The sequence below is a fragment of the Typopeltis vanoorti genome, chromosome 5 (assembly GCF_054136105.1).
Source record: "Typopeltis vanoorti isolate ZY-2024b chromosome 5, IOZ_Tvanoo_1.0, whole genome shotgun sequence".
NCBI classification, from domain to species: Eukaryota; Metazoa; Arthropoda; class Arachnida; order Uropygi; family Thelyphonidae; genus Typopeltis; species Typopeltis vanoorti.
Genome location: NC_143553.1, coordinates 59,413,181 through 59,438,337, shown reverse-complemented (window position 1 = coordinate 59,438,337; position 25,157 = coordinate 59,413,181). Strand labels below are relative to the sequence as shown.

Here is a 25,157-nt window from a genome sequence, read left to right as displayed (position 1 = left end):
GAGTGAATTTATTAGGCTTTTCCAGATGTCTTTCAGAATCATTCCTTGATTTCTGTTTAGATTTTCTCCCGAACGGAGTACAACCGCTGCTGCTTTGAAGTTTCTACATCGAAAATCTTCTTCTATATAAGGCATGGAGCTGTTATCCCAATCGATGGTGGGGTTAGAGATTGAGAAGTGATGGGCTAATCCTGAAGTATCTGTTCTGTTGTTGTTCACGTCCCCTATGTTCTTTTTTTTTTTTCGAATTTCCAGGTTCCTTGATATTTGGTCTATGTAATTTAATCCACAGGAATGTGAGATGTTGTATATACCTGTGTATTTGAAGAAGGCATTAATGTCCTTTAGGAGATCTTAAAATGTGGCGTATAGTTTTGACAGGTTTGAGAGCAACTCTGACGTTGAAAGACTTCAGGAGTTTGACTATTTTTGTTGAAACTGAGCCTGCATAAGGAATGACGATGGACAATGTATATTGTGCGACAGGAGGTTGTTGCTGTGGAGGGTTTCTATGAAGAATCTTTTTGATTATATTTTTTGGGTAACCATTGTTTACTAGTGTTTGAGATATGAGAGTAAATTCATCAAGAAGATCTTTTTCTTCTGAGATAATATTGGTCACTATTTTTAAGCATATGTATTATGCTGAGTTTTTGCGCAATATGGTGAGACGATTTGAAGTGCAGGTAACGTCCAGTGTCTGTTGGTTTCGATAGATTGTGAGCTGAATTGTCCATTCTCTTGTTCTTTATTAGTGTATCTAGAAAAGGCAATTGGCTATTCTTTTCAAGCTCTAACATGAACTGTATTTTTTTGGTGGAAGGAATTTATTTTTGTAAGGAAATCAAATAACGTAGTTTCTGTGCCTTTCCAAATTATGAAAACGTCATCTACGTATCTCCACCAAACCAATGGTTTTGGATTTACTTTGGAAAGGATAAGTGACCAAATACAAAACAAAAATGAACAGACTCGATGGCTATACAAAGCATAAGGTATGTTCCTTTGAAAAACTCAAATGTAAAAAAGCGAGAATGTTAAACCATCTAAACTTAAAAAGATGTAGACAGTTCAACATCATTCCCAAGTTTTTAACTATTAAAGAGCAGTTTCAATCAATAAGAGTGAAATGTATTTCTTTTAAGGCATCTTTGTCTTTACTCCATGAAAGAATTCAGTACATTAGTTTGTACTTAGTAATATAGACCTCAAATGCTTAGAACTTTTCAAAGACATCTCTAACAGCATAGATAGCAATGTTTGGAATATTCTTGACTGCATGGTTCAAAATAGTTTTTACAAAGTTTTTCTAACTAGTAAAAAATTACAAATTAAAAAATTCGATAAACTTTATGAAAGAAAATACAACTCAAGACCGAGTCCCGGATGAAAAAGTTCTTTTCAATCTTTCAGACTACACATTATCAAAACCAGAAGCCAACATACTAAAGAAAGGTTTCAATTTTGCTATCACTCCAGATCAAATTCCAAAGATTGATTTTATTAGCAACATAGAAAAGACACTTTCTTTATTCCCAGAAACAGTAGTAAATGATATCCGATTAAAAAGCACTATCATCCTTTCAACTTCAAAACCACCAAAACTTAATATAACTCCTCTTGAGAAGTGAGCCCTCACAAACCTAAAGAACAAAGATATAATCATCCTAAAGACAGCTCGACGATTATTTTGAACACCAAAGACTACATAATAAAGATCGCTGAGATAGTTTCAGACATGTCAACCTATTGCATATTAGATGTCGATCCAACTTTAAAAAATCTGGTTTTGATAATGTGTAGTTATCAAAACCAAAACTGGAATTTTGTCCTAAACTGGAAATTCAAAAAAAAAGAACATATAGGGGACGTGAACAGATACTTCAGGATTAGCCTATCACTTTTCGATCTCTAACCACACCATCGATTGGGATAACAGTTGTACTCCGTTCGGGAGAAAATATAAACAGAAATCAAGTAATGATTCTGAAAGACATCTGGAAAAGCCTAATAAATTCACTCAGCTTACCAGAATTTCATTTCGCTAAAAACAATATAACATGCTCAATAAACAATGACTGAGACACCACGCTCCATACTTATGATGTTATGCGTCAGCTTTAATTTATTTGAACTGCATTCTTCTTTTTTACTAGCAAACATTAGTGTGTACCGTTACACTTGTCCTGAAGAAGCCAGACAGAATAGCTGGTAAAACTTGTTGACAATTTGTGTATATCATTTATTAATATCTGGTCAACAAATAAAACCAAGAAAAAGCTCAAGTTTTAAAGGCATTCTTCCTTTGTCAAGTGTTATCATAAAAGTAAGTAGAGTGATAAAGCAAGACTGCTGCTTAACCAGCCCATACCCAATGGAGATTCTCTAACGCAGTTGTATCCCTGTTATTACCAGCCTTCCTAGCACTTTTAACTGTGACTCCAGAATATAACCCACTCTGTAATTCAGAGCTTGGCACTGCTTTAACCTCTTTCTTCTTTGGAACTTTTTCATTTGCCAAGTTCTTGTTAAATTAGGTCCAGCCCTACAAACTCCTTAGTCTTAGCAAAAGTTATATTCATTCAGTTCTTGTCATAATTTCGTCAAGATTTGTGGCTTCTGTAATTAAGATGCCTTCACTTTGCTCTGTCTCTTGTTATAGTTCATCTTTCTAATGATGTGACTGCTAAATCCTTGATTTGATAATCTTAATTCTTTTAGATTTATTGTCCCCCTCCCCTTTTTATCTATAAGTTGAAGATAAGTTTCTCTAGATAGTTGCCTTTTCATCTAGTTACATGTTCATAATAGCTTAAAAATGCCTCTATTCTTTGAAAGCAGCCAATGTTGATTTTAAGACCTGTAAGGATGCTAATTCATTAAATTATGAGATTGAAACATTCTTTGCCAACATCCCCACATCCGAAATGTTTACTTGATTTTTAATGACTGAATTTATTGTCAACTTTCATATCTGTGTAAAACAATCTGGAAAATTTTAAATAAGACATATATTGAGGCCTTCAGAATGAAAAATGATGCTATTATGAAATTACAATTATCACTGGTGCTCCCACCCTCAGATTGTTGAAATTCTGGATGAGCTCTCTGTTAGAAAAGCTGCCTCGATGTATGCAGATTGTCATCCATAAGCAATAGTTTTGTCTTATCTGTGTTTATTAAGCGATTCATCTTAAGGAATATTTCAAAATTCATTCTTTGGAGAAAATATATTTCTCTGCTGCCATCAACAATTAATAGTATTACAGGTACACCACTGATTTTTCTGATAATGGATGATCCAGCACCTCCTTTAGTCCTGACAAAATTACGAGAGAGTACTTAAAGTTCCTTCAACCAGCCAACTAATATACAGATTCACTGTCATATACTTTACAAAGAGTAACTGGTATTTAGAGAATGATACTCACTCATTGTTTTAGTTAAACATACTAATGTCTACTGTATTTAGAATGTGAAAAGAAAGCCCACATGCATCAAAATTTTACTTAAAAAAACAGACTGTAGCCAAAAAGTAATTCTTGAAATGTTGTAAAAAGCATGTGGGAAAACAGTACCTTAAGAAAGCTTCTATTTTTGATTGGCATGTTTTTTCAAAAATTAACCAGCTATGACAGAAAAAATGAAACGGATGTCTTAAACCAGCAGCATTATTTGCTACTGTCTGAGAAATGTTTTGAAGCAATCATTTCATTCCATTTTGTGCAATGTCAGTTTGTTATAACAGAGAACAAATCAGGTGAATTCTGAAATGCAATTGTTTCAAAACCTTTTGATCATATCGCTCTACTTCGGATATTTTATCATCCCTTGCAGATGAAATATATTATGGACAGGGAGTTGAAATGTAGAAAGAATATCGCAAAAGGTGGTGGCTAAAACAGCTCATCAGATTGTTGAAGAACACACTGGCAAGCAGGAATAGGGAAGTTATTATTCCTCTTTATAAAGCTGTAATAAGGCAATATGTGGATTAGTGCACAGAGATCTCATCACCTGAAATCCTTGGGAATGAGGAGGTGGAGAGGATCCAGAGACAAGTAACTATGATTGTGATAGGCATGTCTAATGATCACTTGATAGGCAAAAAAGAGGGGATGTAATAGAAACGTAAATTATTAAAGGAACATTATAGAATTGTATATACTGTTTTTTTTTTTTTTTCAATACATATTAGGAAAGGAGAGAACGAAGGGTCATACCTAGAAATTGTGTTAGCAATAATGTGAGGACCAAATTTTTTGCTTAGAGGGTGGTGAATGGGTTGACAGGATTGTGAGTGCTTTGTAAGTGAATGAGTTAAAAGAGAAGTATGATAGGTACTGTGTAAATAATGGTCATTATGAGCTTCCCACAATGAGCGAGTCCGACTCTATGGAGATGTTGGAGAAAATAACAATACATAAAGTTCTGATTTAAGGAATGGTTTATGATATCTATTTTCTGCACCTTTTTCCATAGGCAGTGGATTAAATCATTAGGGATCACTATTTAAATTAAGGGAATGTTAAATCCCACATTGTTTTAAAACCGAATAAGAAACTCGAAGATTGGAATCAGAGAGTTTCATGCCGAATATAGTATAGTAAACTATAAAAGTATCGGCGACTACTAGCGTGAGCTAATGCACGTAATCCAAGTACGTAGTACAAACTCTGGCAACTCGCAGCAAAGGTGGTAAAGTTCTGATCGCTATTCTTGGTATTTTCCATAATGTAAAACACATTTCCTAGGAAATGTATGCTGTTATTACATTATGATGGGAGGTCACTACCCAGACCGGTTTCAGCCTTTATTGAGGCTTTATCAGTGAGTAGCTAGACCAAATTAATACCAAAGGGTATAGCGAAAAGAGCTTATATACTCTGCATTACGTGCATTAGCTCACGCTAGTAGTCGCCGATACTTTTATAGTTTACTATACTGTATATATTCAGCATGAAATTCTCTGATTCCAATCTTTGAGTTTCTTATTTGGTTTTAAAACGTGGGATTTGATATCCCCTTAATTTAAATAATGTTTATATTGCCGAAATGAAGCCTATTGGCTCTTTATATTTAATTAACTTAATGGGTGCACCTTTTTGGCAACTCATATAGCAGATTTAATATCCCCTTAATTTAAATAATGTTTATATCGCCGAAATGAAGCCTATTGGCTCTTTATATTTAAGTAATTAGGGATCACACTTAATAAAAAAAAATAAAAATAAAAACCATTCCGACATATTTTCATTGAAATTGAAACAAAGTAACAAAGTCGGTGAGGATATCTTAAAGGAAGTAAGAAGGCGAGAAATCTGGGAGATGATGGGGGATAGACTTAAAATTTAAGGAACACAATTGCAAGGAAAGTACAAGAGATTATAGCAATGATGCAGAGGACACTGGCATGGCACACTAATGTTACTCCTCTATAATTACTACACTCCCTCCTTTGAATAGTGAAACAATAATTACTGTTGTCGTTATCAGGAGTTGTCATCTTTCTGCAGATCAGACTAAATATATCATGTAACCATTTCAATCCTGACCTGCAAGGAGTTCTGATTAATTCAATAGGTAAGCAAAGAATGGAAATACTGGGATAGAAGCAAATCATCAGTCCCAGTATTTCCATCCTTTTCTTCCACTTTGTCAACATTTCCATATGGAAACCTACTTCCATATCCTTTCTCTCTCTCAGCTTTATACTTATTATTGTTTATCTCACTACTCTTTTCATCTTTGTTTAGCGCACTTTTAAAATAATGTTATAATGCCATAGTCTGCTAATCTCTCAAAGTGATCATCAGGTATTCACCTCCATTTATTAAAAAACCTAGTTCCTCACTGCTGCCACTTCTATTCTTTATTAATTCATATGACATTTTTCCAACTTGCATGTAAAATAACTCCAGTTTTTTATCTTTGCTTTTAAACATTTTTTTTCACATCTCTTTCACTGGTTATAAATAATTCAATCATTTCATCAACATTTTCCCTTTTCCTACTTCCACCAGTCTTTCAATCTCTCAAAATGTCTTAAATTATAATGATGGTTAGTAACAGTCATCTAATAGATCCAGAAGTAGACATTTTCTGGCTCTATTAGATGATTGTTTTTTTGCATCAAATGTTGGGAACATGCCAGAAGAGGTTGGAATATACTGGACAATGCTCATTAAGAAATATTGTGATGATTATGTTAAAGATACCAAGTAATTTTAAACCTGGTTTTACTCCATTTTTTCCAAGTAAGCAAACAGACAAATGTCAAGTTTGCGCCTGCAATTTATGCAGGACTAGCTGATCCCACAGGTAGTGCAAGACCAAGGCAACTCGTGGTAAAGGTGGAGCAAGCTCTGATCACTAATCTTAATATTTACCCTTAATGCCAAAACACATCTCCAAGAAGGGGGATGTATGATGTTTTGTATTAAAGGCAAGGGGCCACTACCCAGACCGGTTTCGACCTTTATTGAGGTCTCATCAGTGGGAGCCAAGCTAGAAAAACCAAGATTTAGTAATACAGAGCTTGTAAGTATTTTACCAAAACAAGTTACCATAAGGTGTTATAACCTTATTAAATAAAAATCTCAGGAGGAAATATAGATGTAGAAAGTATTTTTAACTTGGGTATAGTTATGTTAAAGATACCAAGTAATTTTAAACCTGGTTTTACTCCATTTTTTCCAAGTAAGCAAACAGACAAATGTCAAGTTTGCGCCTGCAATTTATGCAGGACTAGCTGATCCCAAGATATAGATGTAGAAAGTATTTTTAACTTGGGTATAGTTATGTTAAACTTGCACTACCTGTGGGATCAGCTAGTCCTGCATAAATTGCAGGCGCAAACTTGACATTTGTTTGTTTGCTTACTTGGAAAAAATGGAGTAAAACCAGGTTTAAAATTACTTGGTATCTTTAACATAACTATACCCAAGTTAAAAATACTTCCTACATTCTGATGATTAATCTTCAGGTTAATGAGCCATTTGCAAGTAATGTTATTTTCTGGAGTATGTGTTATGAAATTATAAGGTAAAGGAATTGTTATATCAAGGAAAATTATGAGGATCTGAGGGAACACTTAAGGGAACTAAACTGGACAGAGATATTGAGTGGGTTAAGCATTAATAATAAATAGGAAGTCAGAAATTATCCTTTCAACTGACAGATTTATATCTCTTAGAAATATCATACTTAAAATGATTCAATATGGATGACAGTTGATCAGCCAGATAAGGAAAATAAAGGTGTTTGGAAAATTATGAAGTCATTACCATCACTAAATGTATAAGACTTGCAAAAGCAGACTTTGAAACTTGAGTGGGAGGGCTAAGGAATTAAAAGGAATATTAATAATAACTTACAATTAAAACTTTAATTTTGAAATTTGCAGTGACACCAAAATGGTATGATAGGCAATAATGACGACCAAGGGCTATGCTTCAGGCTGAATTAATGATATTTTGTTAGTCTCAGGAATGACGATTAACAGTTTAAAATGTAAAGTCCTTCATCTGATAGCAGAAATCCAAGAGTGACCTATTATTTGGGTAAGCACATACAGGCATACCTGTATATACACCACACGTTAGATTCTAGTTGTCTTATAGTGAATACTGCTTCTTTTTTTATTTTTTTTTCACTTGTATATTCATGTATTGGTTTAATGAAGTTTTTAAGCAGTCATATGTGCACACATGACGTAAATAAAGCATTAATATGTCAGATATGAAAAAGTTAGAATAATTTTTACAAATGAAAAGGTTATTCTAGATAGCTTGGCTTATGATCAGTTTGAATCATCAATCTACCATTAAAAGTTTTCCATTTTGGCAATAAGATTGTCACATTTATGGAAAACTGTAGCACATTTCACTTCACTTAGAACTTTATCTTTGTTTTTAACAACAGTAGAACAAGTAAGTTTAGCCTAAAGTATCTCTTATTCTTCAATACACCATCGTTCACTAAATTTAATAATCTTAGTATCTAATGTAAAAGGAAGCAACAAGTGCCCTTACTTTGAATTTTGTCTACCATTATTATCAACAGTAAAATAAAACAATAGCTATAAACAGTTTATTATTCACAGCAAAATGCTAAAATATAGAAATATATAGTGAGCAACACCATTGTAAATAAAGCAAATTTATGAGTATTGTGCATCAGTTGATTGACAGCAGTGTTACATCCTAAAACTGTTGTATGAGTGAATGCTGTGTCATATGAATTAGTATTGATCATAATAATTGAATAACATGTATAAGCAGTCGTCATAAAGAAAAGAGCCATAAAACAGGGTATTACTATTACTTAAAACAGTGGGGGGGGGGGACTAGAAACAATAGTACAGTCTAATATGAAATGTTCTAAACATTGTGTAGTATAATAACTAGGATGGCAAATTTTTTTTTTCCATTAACTTGATAGTAGACACAAAGATACTTTTATTCTCATATACAAACCAATGGTTAAGCATCACTTAAAATACAGCATTCAACTATACCTATCTTAGAAAAGAATTAAGTATGTTGAAATATCTGGAATGAATGGCTTCTTTTTATGAAGAGAAATGTTGATTTTGCAGGTTGCAGATCTTAGAGACTAGCCAAATAAGAGGGAAGTCAATTAAAATCTATTAGAAGAAAAAGTAACTAATAAAGGACTGCTTGTGGTTATACTTAAGACAGTACTGTTTTGGTAATTCCAGGAAGTACTGCAATAGCAGATATTGAGTCAATTTAAAAAGACAGTGGACAAGATTTTTCTTTTTGGGGGGGGGGTTAGTGTAACCAGTATCCCTTTATCATACTTTATAACTAAACACATTAGTTTTATTATTAGTACCAGAGACCTCCAGGGAGACAAGGACTTATTGAGTGAGGCCACACATCAGCTGTTATATCTTTTCTTGTATTCATTCCTGTTACCTGCACTCATTGTCCTCCAAAGGTATACCATTCTAATACACTGATGTATGAGAAAAAAAATTTAGCTCTTACCCCTTTCTTCACTGCATTCATTCTCAGCTTCCATGGATTTCCTCTATGAAAAATTTCATCCAGCACTATCCTGTATGGCCTTTCAGTAGTTTGCAGGTCTGTTTCATATCATATCATCCCCTCTTTCTCTTGTTTGCTAGTGTCTGCAGTCATAAATCCTCAATCTGTCCTAATAATGTACATTACTGTCCCAATATTATCTTTAGCACTATCCTTTGCACCTTTTCTAGTGTATCTGCATCACTTAGAAACTAGGAGACCAGATCTGCACCCCAACAATCCAGGTGAGATATCAAAGCATTGTAAAGAAGTACAATGATTGTTTCAGCATTTGCAATCATCCTCTAAGCTGTATTTCAAACGTTTCCTTTATGGTCCTCTGAATGTCTATTTACTTCCTATCTACTAAACTTCCAAGATCCCTAGCCTGGTGTTTCTCTGAGCATAATTCCTCCAATGTAATATACCATTGGTTATCACACCAAAGTGCATAACTTTACATTTACAAACATTGAAGTGATAGCTGTTTTCACAAACCCACAATTCCAGCCTATTCACACATTCTACAAGTGCTGTATGGCAAAGATAGGCAGGATAATCAGGAATGATTATCGTACCTATCTTTGCATCATTAGTAACACCTGTATGTCTCCAATTAAATTATTCCCAATGTCATTAATGTAAAAAATGAATAACGTGAACCAAGTTCTGATCTTTAGAGTAAACCACTGATCAAAACCCTGCAGACTCATGATCCCTATGCACCACTTCTTGATATCTGTCAGCAATCTTCTTATCCAAGCTAATAGTTCATAATCCAATCCCATGTCCTCCAACATATGTTCAATAGCTTTCCCATGCTGTATCCCGTAAAAAGCCTTAAAAGTCCAAATTCATCATGGTGTATCCATTTCCCTTGTCTAACTCAACTGTAGCATTATCAAATTCCCTTGCTCTGGAATAAGCTGCTCTAACTTGTGCTCCCATGCTTTATCAGTTTCAAAAGTGTTTTCCTTCAAAATCTCCAAAAACAAAATCACATCAGCAGGTGCCAAGGGGGGGGGGGTCAATAATCCTATGCAATCTGTATGTACTTGAGTGCCTCAAAATAGTTCCTTTTTCTGAGTTTAATATTGGCTGCATGAAAAAAAAGATGGAGGCAACAAAGCCCAACAATCAGAGTGCACTTGGTCTCACTAGCACAGTGAAATCTAATACTGACAAAACAATTGCCGATACAAGTCTGATGGTAAGGTTTATATATTGACCATTCATAGCTGTATTTTTTAAGGAAATTACAACATAGACTATTATATTAACTAAAATAAATTTAATACTTCCTATATTTTGGCTTTGCCAATATATAGGAAGTATTAAATTTATTTTGCCATCATCAGGGAATTAAAAACATAAGATAAGGGCACTACACTAAGTAATGAAGATGAAGCATGTCAACTGACAGTAGGTCTAAAGTTTGGCTGCATGGCCTGAATGCTTTCGACATATTTTTAACACCTGAACAATCAAGATCCCAGAATCCAGTTCACATTAGAAAAAGAAAATGACAACAGTCTCCCCTTCCTGGACACTTTAATTACATGCTGATATTTTTTGTTTACAGAAAACCCATACAGACAGCAGATAATTCACAGTCACACACACCCTTCCCAACAGTATGGAGTTATTAAAACTTTATATGATAGGGCTGAATTAATTAGTTCAGATAACAGTGTCCTCTCTATTAAACTTGACCATCTTCACAAAACCTTAGCTGATGGCTACAATTCCTATCATATCCAAAAAATATTAAAACCTCAAAATTCACACACCCTCTCCAGAACAGAGACTATACCAAAGCTATCACTATTCCATATATCTCTGAGGCACATCTGAAAAACTAACAAAAATCTTTAAAAAAAATACAAACTTTCATCTAATGTTAAAAATACCAAGCAATTTTAAACCTGGTTTTACTCCATTTCCCAAGTAAGCAAACAGACAAACAAGTCAAGTTTGCGCCTGCAAGTGATGCAAGTCTAGCTGATCCTACACGTCGTGCAAGACCAAGGCAACTCGTGGTAAAGGTGGCATAAGCTCTGATCACTAATCTTAATATTTACCCTTAATGCTAAAACACATCTCCAAGAAGGGGATGCATGATGTTTTGTATTAAAGGCAAGAGGCCACTACCCAGACCAGTTTCGACCTTTATTGAGGTCTCATCAGTGGGGAGCTAGGCTAGAAATACCAAGATTTAGTAATACAGAGCTTATATAAGTATTTTACCAGAACAGGTTGCCATAAGGTGTTCTAACCTTATTAAATAAAAATCTCTGGAGGAGAGATTTTTATTTATTTTATTTTTATTAAATAAAAATCTCTGGAGGAGAGATTTTTATTTATTTTATTTTTATTAAATAAAAATCTCTGGAGGAGAGATTTTTATTTAATAAGGTTAGAACACCTTATGGCAACCTGTTCTGGTAAAATACTTCATAAGCTCTGTATTACTAAATCTTGGTATTTCTAGCCTAGCTCCCCACTGATGAGACCTCAATAAAGGTCGAAACCGGTCTGGGTAGTGGCCTCTTGCCTTTAATACAAAACATCATGCATCCCCTTCTTGGAGATGTGTTTTGGCATTAAGGGTAAATATTAAGATTAGTGATCAGAGCTTATGCCACCTTTACCACGAGTTGACTTGTTTGTCTGTTTGCTTACTTGGGAAATGGAGTAAAACCAGATTTAAAATTGCTTGGTATTTTTAACATTTATTATACCAAAGGAAAAATACTTTCTACAAACTTTCATCTACTTTACTTACAGACCATAAAAAAAAATAGCATCCCTTATTATCAGCTCCACCAAAGACCCGCCAGTCTTTAAACCTACCAGGTCCCTTGTAGTTATTACTATGGCCAAGCAGGCAGGACAGCTAACATCAAAATTGCTGTTATAGGACTATATTTGTTTCCATAACTACAGCCACTCAGGACGGGCCGACTGTGCTTTAGACACCCATTATAGAATACACTGCAAAAAGTCACTTTATCCATCGCAGCAATATAAATATAAAAGACTTCCTTGAATCTGCTTCTGTCTTACAAAATTATCCTAACCTCAACAAATTTGGTTGCATGAAACTGCTTCAAATTCGGGAAGCTCTCATCCTTCACACTTCAGTCCAAAAGCCAAGGATGCCTAATTTAGGTCATTAGAGGGTACTATTTAGGACTTTAGGCCTACTCTCAGTTGACATGCTTCATCTTTACTTAGTGTAAAAGTGAATCATGTCATGCACTTATGTTTTTTATTCCCTGATGATGGCAATTTGACTTTGCCAAAATATAGGAAGTATTAATTAAATTTATTTTAGCTAATATAGTAGTCTAGGTTGTAATTTCCTTAAAAAAAAAAATACAGCCATTGCTGACACAAAGTGGCGCAGTTGAAGACTAGACATCACCGACATATAAAAAAAAAATCTGTTGATTTTCTGTTGTCACTGGTTATGTTTGATGTCTAGATATATATATACATATATATCTAGACATCATATGTGTGTGTATATATAGATATACACACACACACACAAATTGGCACATATTAATCTGAACCACCTTTTCTTCTATCTACCATGCCTCCCTTCAGTAAAACAACTCCTGAACCTGGGAAAGCATATAAAAACCCTGCAGCAGTGCATCACTATTAACAACTCTCTCTCCTGCAAATTTAAATCACTGGAAACTAAACTCAAACAGCTTGGTAATCAGTGCTTCAATGTAAATGCACCCACCATAATAACACCAACAAACTCTGCGACATTACTGCATCAACAGCACGACTTCATCATCGTGGTCAAAAATAAGAGGCTCAACATTGTCATTTCTGATTTTCACACAGATACAGTGTGCTAAAGGATGATATTGTTAATGTAACTTTGATCCCAGAAAAATTGTCAGGTGCCACTGCTCCAGATCCAAAAACAAAAGACGATACACTTCTGACCCCTCATAAAGACATAACATAATAGTGAGCACATCAATGCTCACTGTTACTATACACTTTCCATCCCTGGGGAATCTTCTCTGTTCTAAAATTCAAATTATATAGCCAGGTCAAAGGAATAGCCAGTTCAGCTGAACACTCTTTCATTGTTCATGATGAAATTCGGTCCCTATTGTTGAATTCTTATTCAGTTTGTGCAACAGCTCTAATACCTCCTCCTCATACACTTAAGTTTCTTCATCCAGTGAAGAGGTAGCCTTTCGCATTAATTCATTCTTTTACTTGTAGCATAATAATAGAATTCTTCTGGATCATCTTTAGCTTGCAGAGCCTTTTTTTTTTTCATACTTAGACTTAACTTTCTGTACAACAGTTGTAACTCTTCTATCTTGCTTCTTATAATTTTCATAACTGACATCATCCTTATGCACACAATCTTCTTACCACATCTTTTTCTTAGGAATAATAAGATCACGCATCCATTTCCCTCCTAGCCTATTTATTCTTCATACTCTAGGGGCACATTCTAATATTGCATCATTTAATTTTTAAGCACTTCCCCATGAAATGTTGATATCCTTCCCATCCAACAACCAATACAATAGCCAAGAACTAAGCATAATCCTTAGTTGGTTAATAACATTCTGCTTTGTAGTTCAGCATGTAACCTTTTCTGAATGGAACATTGATAAATTAGCCACTTCCCACATCATCACTGCATGATCACGGTCACCATCAGAGGCAGAAAGGTTATGTCTTTAAATGAAATCTGCCTCTGATATTTAATCGCATCTAACACTCTTTGACCTTTAGTTTCTTTTGTCTTGCAACAGTTCAGTAAATTCACTTTCATTCTTCTCATGAGATTTCAATGTTACCCAATGAATGCTTGTATAATTAATGTCCCCCATTACTTGGAACATTGTCTTCTAATCCGAACATATTACTGTGAAATATATATTCCCCACTCCATTTGAACCCACCATCAGGGCCGTCTTAAGGCATGGGCACTGGGTAGTTGCCCAGGGGCCCCCATGCTGCCATATTGTTCATGAGAGATCTCTTGGCAGAGTGTATAAATTACTTGACCTCTTGCTAGAACACTGAGCTAAGAAAGGGAACTGGAGATGGCGCACAATACATCAATAACTAAATACTTTTCATACTATACTATAAATAAAATTTAAAAAACTCCCCCCCCCCCCCCCAGGTGGATAACAAGTTATCCGAAAATAATTTTGGAGAACTTGAAACATCCTGAAGACCACTGACTTTAAGCCAATTATAAATCAATTCTCTGCAAAGAAATTTAGCAAAAGTTTGTGTTGATTAATCCTTGCTTTACAGCAAGGATTAATTTCTGCACTTTCAGTTGAATAATGATACTTGAAAAGAAGCAAGTATGCATCCAATGCAACTTTCTTTTTCAATAGATATGCAACACCCATGTGCAGTTCCCAATTTATTGTTCACTAAGGAATGCAGACACTCCAGGTACATTTATATATACCCACACACACCCTCTGTCCAAAAAGAAACCGAACTTTTGATAGAAAATAAAACGCAGGCCAATTATAATTATTCAAATCATTTATTTCAATCAATATACTCTCCCTCAGCTTCGATACAGTGTTTGGCATGGTCAATACTGTACTGAACAATACTAAAAAAAAAAAAAAAAAAAGTGGGAGTTTTAAATTTTTGTGATAGGCAGAATACTATGTTTACTTTGTGATGTGATTGCAACAGCAAAGTGCTATAATGCAAACCTAGGGGGGGGGGGGGGTGATATACATGCAAGCCCGAAATCAGGACATTGAATCATTTTCTTGTATCAATATATATATAATTTAATTTTCACTATCTACCATAATCTGCAACCTGATGTTGGACTCCATGTAGCAACTTTTGACCTTCTGATGAAAAATGGTATCTCATTTCTAGTCTAGTTACTAATTAAATAATTAGCATATGATATATGGCTGTGAGGTCCATGTAGGTTGGGCCTATCTCCATATGAGACTGGCTAATTTGCATTCATTTGTAAAGCTCTTCTAAAGATTCTTCCCATCCTAGATGAGATTCATACTCGAGTCTTGCCAATCAAAAAGCATTGTTGTTGTTAATGGCTGAGCTAAGGAGGTACCATATTCTACTTGCCAGCTTATACATCCAATGATAAATAAATATTTTGCAATTGCTTACTATTTCTTATTGCAAATAATTTTCAGTAACTGATAAAAAATTATAACAAAAAAAAATCCAGTTTGGATAAGGAAACTTTCTGTTGTTGTTTCTTTAGTGTATTTTGTTTTATCACTAACAAAACTGCAGGATTTTTGTTATAAAATCCTATAGCAATTAAAACAATCTTATGGTATACGGTATGTAAGATTATTTTCTAAAATGTTAAATCATTTTCCTTCATCAACAAAATGAAATAAGTATAGTAAATGCAAAAAAGATAATCAGGAGAACATACAGTTTTGTTATCGCTCTTTTTATTTATATAATACAGTGAGCCAAAAAAAAGCTCTTATGTACAATTCCTGGTTTCTGAAACCACAAGTTTAAGAATCAAGCTTAATAAGCCTAAAATACTCTGACTCTGTGATGATAATATGAAAATATAAAAGGCAATTAAATTATTGTGCACAAAGTTCTTAGATTTTAACATTTCAGTCAATTTAAAACTCTTTCACAATAATAATAAAATCAAATGTGGTTCTTAAATAGATAATTTTTATTCAATGTTGAATACTGTTAAATAAACAGACTAGTTAGACTATTATATTAATTTTGATAATATATAAAGCTGAAAGGATGCACTACATAGAAAATTACTTTCATTCACAAATTAGATTTGAACAAGTTTACTATGTTAAGTATTTCAAGTGTGTCTGCTTATAAAATATGTGCATTGAAATGCTTTTAGCATAGTTAATTTAACAGCATCAGAAAATAACTATATATAGCAGCAACACAGATAATTTAATGCATTTGCTATCAGGTATATATAATATATTTATTTATATATTACATTTATCAGATGTCTCAACAATAACAATAAAAAATAACAAAAATATAACAATGGGGATGGAATATCAACAACCTTCCTGTGGCTCAGAGTTTATGGCACATGCACGTGCACGCACACACATTAGTGAGATTTTTTAAAATAATCCACAACAATAAATGTTTTTGGATTTTTAATTTTTTCCCCTTCTTATCAATATATTCTCCAGTGCAATACTTCTATTCACTGAAATCACATCTACTGTGTTGCATATTTTTAATATCTTAGCCAGGGCACACACTTTTTTTTTTTAAATATACTTTTTGCAATTAGTATTATACAGCAAGATTAATTTGCTTTTTACAAAAAAAAAAAAAAAAATCGCCTTAACATATCTTTAGTCCCATAAATATACCATGAATGTTGGATTAAAACAAAATTTAATCATGAATTAAAATACCAAAAAAAAAAAAAATTATTTTTTTATTTTTTTTTTAATTTTGAACAACTTCATTCGGAAAACAAAAGCATAAATGCAAGAAAATACAATACAATGTCTCATACTCCAAAATACAGTTCTCCATTAACAAAAGCAGAATTGGAATAAAAAATTATTTCAATAATTATAATAATCAGGTCTTAATTGTTGAAAAAAAAAACATTTCAAATCTTACACAATCTCAAAATATCTTATACAGAATGTAGAGAAACGTCGTTAATTTTAATGGTGTATTTCATTAAAGACAGTGATAACGTTTTAAAACTATGCAATTTTAAGTCAGTATTACAATCTTTGTTACATTTGGATTACATTCAAATTAAAAAAAAAAAAAGACACTTGTACCTTGAGTTTTATTTTATTTTCACATTTCAGGTAAGTTAAGGTTATCTTAAAATGTGAAATGAATGGAAATGAGAGCAATAACAACAACTTGCTGACAGAATTCCACTTTCATATACAGACAATCAGCATTCAAATTATGTGCTTTAAAAAAAAAAGGAGGGAGGAGAGAATAAGAAAGGTAATCTGTGATTTATTCAAGTTACCAATATTTTTCCCCTGAACTAATTCATGTAATGGTTTTCAAAATACTTTTCTTCTTTTAGATAATCAAAATTTGAAATATATTATCAAACTCTGGACAGACCAACACTTCTGGTACAGGTATGAATTTATTTTTATTTTTAGTAATTACACCTAAAAAATGATGTATTACCTTTTTTTTAAATAAAAGAGAGAGAGAGAGAGAGAGAGAGCATCCTTTAATTCAACTTTTGTTGAGATTTTGCTGTCACTTACATGATATTTAAAAAAAAAAGTGGGCAAAAAATGTCAAATGAAAATAAGTGTTATTTTTGTTAAATGGACAACAGATTTTTAAAACTGAAGAACTTGACACAAATTAATTACTTGAATTATTTTCCTTGATGAAACCCAATTACAAGGTTTCTTGCATGCCATCTGTTTGTATCTTGGGTAATTATAATGAGAATGGAAGCTGCTTATAATACTTTAAATAGGCTTAGCATGAGCATAAAGAAATTTAGAATGCAGTTAAGTAAATCTGGAAATGAAATATATATAATGTCTTCAAATCATACAAACAGCTTATAAAAAACTAACTGAGCTTCTGATCTCTAATGTTTAGTCTTAATCTTACAGTGGTGAATGTTGTTGGTAGTTAGCCCCTTGTATGCTGAAGATGAACTGACAGTCAGGTTGTTGGTTGACTAAAGTGTACTCTACTGAATGAAATCACATATACATTATGATGGTATGATAGCAACATCTAAGCCAGCATATTTGATTGTAAGTCATTTAGGACTCTGTTTTCATTATCAAAGAATCAGGTTTAACAGTGAAAATTTGGCTACCACCAGAATAAGAGAATTAGTGCTGCATATATTCATTCAGTTTTCATAAAATTGAAGATATGGAGGGGGGAGGCAAGCTAACAAGAATTATTATTATTATTATTATTATGCGACACCTCCAGGAGGCTACCTACTCTATTTCTCTGTCTCCACCACTCACAATCTAACAACTACAACGAACTGCAACTACACCAATGCCACCTAACACCCACTACCACTAGTATTTTCATAGACAATCGCAAACATTCATGCCCAGCAGGATTCGAACCCACAGCCTTTTGGCTGGACAGCAGATACGCTAACCACTTGGCCAACTAGCTGGCTTACATATTCATATAAGGGGAGTAGGAAGCAGATTCTTTCCAGGTGATTGGTGAGTGGAATGCATCACCTAAAAGTGTGATGATGAATAAGGATATATGAATGAGTTTAAAGAACAGTTCAATTATCTTTTTGCATTAAAGAGTATGGACCCTCCCATGATAAGTCCTTTGACTCCATGGAGGCCAGATGTTAATAACAACTGGTTTCACTAAAATGAAAATAACTAAAACAGCCAAGTTCTTTATAAATATTAACATCTTATTCTGAGAAAGCAGACATAGCCAAGCAAAAAAGAAAAAGCATGAAAATATACATACAAAACAATGGAAAATATCAATTGCATTATTTGAAAATGTTTAATAAATGACATTGTCAGCATCCAGGAATGCATTAGCAGAGCTAATCTCAGGTGGTATGGTCACTTAAATAGAATGGGAGAGGAAAGATTAGCAAAACAAGTGTTCTCTGCCAGGTTGGCAGAAAAACGACCCAGAGGAAGACCAAGATATAGGTGGATTGATACGGTACAAAGTGCCTTAGACGATAGAAATATAAGATCTGATAAGGTTGGAGTCTTGACAAGTAACAGACTGATTTGGAGGAAAATTGTAGATAGGAAGTTAGTAATGATGTAATTTTTTCATGTAGTACTGTCATATCCTGTACACCCCTTGAGGGTACATGGCAGGAATTTGATGATGATGAAAATGTTTAATTTGCCATCTTCACTGAACATGTCTAAATTTGAAAACAGAATGAAAGCTGGTAAGGTGGATGAAACCAGCTGAATAAATTTATGTGGAATAAATTAGAAAGTAGCCAAAACACTGAACTACAGCATACAAGCCAGTGTTCAAAGCATTAACTTATGGATCTGAGAGTTAGAAATAGTTGACTGAAGCCTAGGGATATGAGTTCTGAATAAAAGTGGCCTGGTTAGCATATCCACTCTCTTTCTCCAACCAACAAGCTACATGTTTGAATCCCACTGTGCCGTGGGCATGGGTGTTTTTGATTGTCTTTAGATGGGAAATGAATTTCATTGCAAAGTGCAAGACCAACACCACCCTGCTTATTGAGACCTGAAGTGGCTTGAAGTTCCATGTTGGGTCTCTAGAGCAGAGTTTCCAGACTAAGTAAAAATACATATAAAATCAATAAAAATATATATATAAAAAAATTCTTAACCCACCCACAGTACAAATGTAATATAAGCTTACTACTAAACCATCTGTTGGTAGGAGCTACATAAAAATAAATAAAAATAGGTTAGTGACCAGATGGCATCAACAAAAAGAATCATATTAAAAATGAATATCATATTGTTTGCATTCAAAAATGCAGGATGTCTGGGCTAGAGGCATCCAAAATTAACAGCTTATAATGCGAGAACCACTCATTATATTTTCTCAAACACTAAAGCTCAGTTGATAGGAAATCTCTCTAAGATTTATTTTGTCACACTTTCAAGGTCACTAGTGTGCAGTTGCACACGCACAAAAATGGCATAAGAACAACTATTTCTTGGACATTGGATCGGAAGAGGAGGTCCGACTGCCTGGTCACCTAGATCTCTGGATATCACTCCATTGGACGTTTTTTGTATGGGGCTTTATTAAACACTGTGTGTACCAGAGAAAAGGTTGAGATTTGAATGATTTGAAACCGAATATTATTGTAACAGCTGCTCTAATAATGCCTCAGATGCTGGAAAACATTTGGCAAGAGGTCAGGTATTGTTTTGACATGTGTTAAACTACAAAAGGCACCCACATTGAACTTTACTAACCTTCATAAAAACTTGGTGAGTTACTCTTTATAATAACAAAAAATTATTTTAATAAACCTTGTAGTGCTGAGATATGTGTGTGTATTTTTGGACCTGTATATGAGTAGAGCTAAGGTTAGCAAAACAAGTTTTGATACTAGGAATGCAGAAAACAGACTGAAAAAAACAACCAAGATCTAGATGGACTAATGCTGTAAGTAGTGCCTTAGACGACCGACATGTTAGTTTCACAGTAATGGATAAACATTTGACAAATATCAGATTAATTTCGAAAAGAGCTACTGACATTAAGCTAGTAATAATGCAAAATTCAATCATTAGGGAGACAAGATGTATATTGGAGTAGAGTGCCCTCCCATGATGAGTCCTTGGAGATGTCATGTGGTGCTGATAATAATAACATGGTATCCAGCATACCCCTTGAAGGTACATGTCAGGAATATAGTTTCACAGAAAATGCCCTTTCCAAGACCTGTTACATGATTTTTTTGGATGTCAGGAAAAAAACTCATGCTCTATAGGTTAATAACATAAATTAAAGAGCTAATTCCTATTAGAAATAAAATAAAAGGTAGAATTACATGCAAGGCCAATTTAAGTGATACGATTTTCATCGCCCAGTGTGAAATCACCACCATCCTCTTTATCGAATGGCTCAATGTGGATTGAAAAATCCTGTGTTTGTATGTAAGAGCAGTGTTCCTGGATTATTTAACTGTTTCTTTTTCATGAGTAATACTGCCACACATACACAAAAGATAACAGAACTCAGAAATTATATATTTATTCATGTAAAACATATATATTGCTTCCCGAGAGAGAGCACAGGTATATTATATATATATATATACACTGTTACTTCGATCGCTACACGTTGGCAACCATAATAAATGATAAAGAAAGCAGAAGTGAGTGGTGGCAGTCTGTCTGCAATTTGGTATCTCTTCTAATTCCTGTACTCATGTTCATCTAGCATATAACCACATGCTATCAGCCAAGTTAAAGTAAGAACAAAAGCAATTTAAATTGAAAAGTAATACATATTGTTAAGTCACATCAGACTGAAGAATCATAAATGAAAGCATGCAAATTAAGAAGTGACAGTATTACTATAAAAATGATTCAAAAATTCTGTAGTAGTAGTAATATATTAATGTCCTTTAGCCTATCCAAAATGGATGAAATACATCAATTAATTTATGCTTCACATTCATATAACTATTGACTTGAAAGCACATCAAGGAGATTAATTTATTGATATATATTTCTTTTATGTTCACTAAGAAAAAGTCCACATTATAAATTATCACTTGTATTGTATCATACATGCCAGCTACATAGCAGGAATAACAAATGGCATTGGCCAAAACTTACATAAAATAATGAAATAAAAAATTTTTTGAAGTGAATACTATTTTTAAGGAATTAAAATACCTTTAATTACATTACATATGTAATTCATAAGTGAAATCCATCTAACATGACTGTATTGCTGTTCATTTCATCCATGTCATGGAATTTTCTCTCTTGTGTAACTTATTCACACAATTTCAGTAGGCTTATGACACTCTCTCCCCCTCCTCCTCCCAACACAAATACACTAATTCTAAGACATTTTTGTGGATTAATGTTTGAATGGCATTGGAATTCTACATAACTACTATTGCAGGTTTTTTTTTAAAGTGTAATCAATTGCAATTCTCTTTTATGAAACACAAAATTTTCATAATGAGATTCAAATATTATGGATGGAAAAGGAAGCCAACCATAGCATAAGTTATCATAAAGTAATACCCTAACACCTGGGAAAGTTAACTTATGTACAAAAAAAAAAATAATAATACAGTTGTTTTTTTACATAGAAAAATTACAACACAAAGAAATATTAAATATCTTCTCATACAAAACTAATGCTAAAGTTGTCTTTTTCAAGACATATGAATTTTTTCGTCCGAATTCTGTTTGTTTCTGTTTTATTTCCTAACACCATGCCAGTCAAACTGGCATCATCTGTTGGATCTTCATCATCAGAAGTGTGACAAAAATTAGAATTAATGTTTACCAATTGTCTGCTAGGTGGTCGTGGAGGAGGACCTCTTGATTGAGCTTTTGGAGGAATAGGGGGTGGTTCACAAGAGAGCCTGCGCAATGGTGGCTGGGGAAATGGTACATCTACGTTTAAGTGGTGATGTTCATTAGATGCACTTTCCAAAGGAGGAGGTGGTGGAAAATTAGCTTCTTCAACATGAAGTGAGGTATTACTGACATCAGGAGGAAGTGGTAATCTGGACGGAGATAAGGAATCATCAGACAATGATTGTGCTTTCAGTGTGACATCCATCTCAAGATCTAAATCAATATTATCCACTGTATTAATTAGTGTATTATCTAATTCATTTGTTGGAGAAACTGTTCTACTCACAACTGTTACTTCTTGTTGGCATAGAGGAAGACTCCTTGTAAGAGGTCGGGAATGAAGTAGTGGTATTCGTAGTAATGGATGAGAGACAGGACGAGGTGGAAGCTTAGTGGGAGGTGGACCGTGAGGAATAAATCTACTTTTCAGATCTGAGGAAGTGGAGTGTATAATTCCTAGACTATGCACAAAAGTTTCAGAAATCTGTTCTCCAAATGAAAAGTTTGTATTACAGCTAAGTGGTGCAGACAAATATTCTTCTGTCTCATGAGCAGGTGAATCAGTATTTATATCTGGCCTTAGATGCTGAAACACTGTTGGCAACATTAATACCGGACAAGATATGTCTTGCTTACTTATACAGTGGCGACCCGTTACCATTCTGTTCTCTGAGTTTACACAGTTTTCTTTGCCTGAGAAATAGTCTACTTTCAAAAAGCTAGAAAACTCATAGTCTGTCTCATTAGACTCAGGATCATCCAAGCAACTTACAACTTGATTTTCTAGTTCTAAATGTATAAAAAAAAAAAACATTTTATTACAGATAAACTATTTCAAAAGTAATCCTTATATATTATAATTTAATATTACTGGAAGTGAAGAAGCATTTAAAATTTTTGTTATGCAACACTAGTTAAAATTCAAAGTAATCTGGATATCTTAATGGAGGTTGCAAAATAACGTATCCTACTCTTCCCCACAACCCATGCACACTCATTTTTCTAATAGGCATAGAATGACTGTGACTCTTATAATGATGTAAATTTGAGATATTTATTCACTGTCTGAATATAATAGGGTAGGGATTTAATGTATATATGAACTTCAATGCACAAATGGCTTATACAAGTGATTTTTAAATATTTTGTTAATCCATTAATGCTGGATTTGTCTATCAGTCACTGAATATCCAAAAAAATTATAGTACTTAGCCTACAGCTTCAATATGTGATGAATCTGTGACCAGACTCAAATTCAGCACTAGTGATGTACATTAATGTAACCTAATAATAGTTATCTTCTTCCCATAGCCTGAAAGAGAACTGTTAAGGTATCAAGAAATATTCCTCACAGAAATCTTCCAAGTTGATTGTCTTTTAGCTTTAAACTCTGTAAGTGAAGCACCTGTCCAGTTTGTTTATATATATATATATATATATTGTCTATCCAGTTTATTCTAGGCCGGCCTCTTTTTTGGATTCCTGATATGTCATTCCAGAACTTGCATTGGAAAGCCATTAGATCTATTGATATGACCACACCAAATGAGTTGTTTTCTTCAAATGTTTGTTATGGATCAGTAAAAGAACTGATTCTTTGTCTTACTTCAGAATTTGTGATATGGTATCTTTTGGAGGCATCTATAACATATCACTTCAAATGCTGGCAACCTCTTTTCATCTTTTAAGAGAGCCCAAGTTTCACTTTCATAGGAGCAGAATTAACTAGTGTATCAATAAAATGTAATCAGTTTGTAATTGTATCTTTTTATCTGTCCATAGTAGTTTGTTTTTAAAATGCTATTGTTGCTTTTGCAATTTTTGTTCTAATATCCTGTCTTGACCTACCATCTTTAGGCACTGCTTAAGTATTTAAAGTGCTCAGTTTCTTCTATAGGTGTATCCACAAGTAGGATTTTGTCAGTTTCTGCTACAGCAAAGGGAGAGCTATAGTGCCCCTTAATTTCAACTATCATTTCAAGAAGATGAGTATAAGGATTCAATCAATCATTATTTTGCTGTCTATTCCATACTTGGCTAAGATTATTGTACTATGTACAGGAGACTGTCATATGAAGAATGGTGATGGCAGTATTTATATTGTTATTTGAGAATACTTTTCTGTGATGATCACTAATTATTCTTTGTTCCCTATATTGTTGTTCAGCTACTCAAAATCAGATTGAGTTAAAAAATCATTATGAATAATTTTCTGAACTTGCTGAATGATATTGTCATCCTGGACTGACATAAGTCTGTTCTAGGATTACAATGGCATGAACGCTATGAATTAACCACTTCATATGCTAGGCTCCAGTTGACAGGAAAATTGGTCAGATTGATAGTGCTTCTGCTCTCCAACCAATGTGGACACGAAAGTGAATGTCTATAGATAGGAGATGAATTTCTTAGTGAATGGATAACTTATTGGAGACCTGAAGTAGCTTAAAAGGCTCAATGTTTGGTTTCTAGAGTAAGGAACAAGGTTCTGGATTTTCTAACACCCTTGGCTCACTTCATGATACAAGTTCCAAACTTTTCATGGATGGAATTATGTAACAATGGAAGAGGGTTATAATTCTATATTTTACAGAAAAATTCAGAAAGACCAATCCAATGACTTACTTGGTGCTGGACAAAAGGGGAGAGGGGGGACAGCAGAAAATTAATCCATATACTACCACCACACTTGTTAGGTGCAATCAACTCTTTAATACAAGTATAATATAATATTCAAACTCATAACTTAATTTCTCAGTTTTTTTTTTGTAATTCAAAGTTTTCAGAATACAAAATTACAACAGAAAAATGCTTTTTGCATTATCCAGACACGCCTCTGTAATCCGTAAACTGACATCTAGATGTCGCTATGACCTCACTTACCGGTATAAAAGGAGGCACAGAGCTGTGTGTGTGTTGTTCAGTGATAAGAAGTACGAGCAGAATCAATAGGTCAAGGGAGCTTGGTTGAGGAGGGTTGAAATGTCAGAGACAT

General features: G+C 33.7%; 1 protein-coding gene across 1 annotated transcript in view; it reads right to left on the bottom strand.

Moving 5' to 3' along the window:
- Positions 1-15,503: 15,503 nt before the first annotated feature.
- Positions 15,504-25,157, bottom strand: part of LOC150106453 (regulator of G protein signaling loco-like) — a 292,774-nt gene continuing 283,120 nt past the window's right edge. Inside the window, exon 16 of the mRNA XM_090393006.1 lies at positions 15,504-22,951. Within this exon, the coding sequence (XP_090249132.1) occupies positions 21,924-22,951 (1,028 nt within the window). The 3' untranslated portion in view covers positions 15,504-21,923. The remainder of the gene's footprint in view (positions 22,952-25,157) is intronic.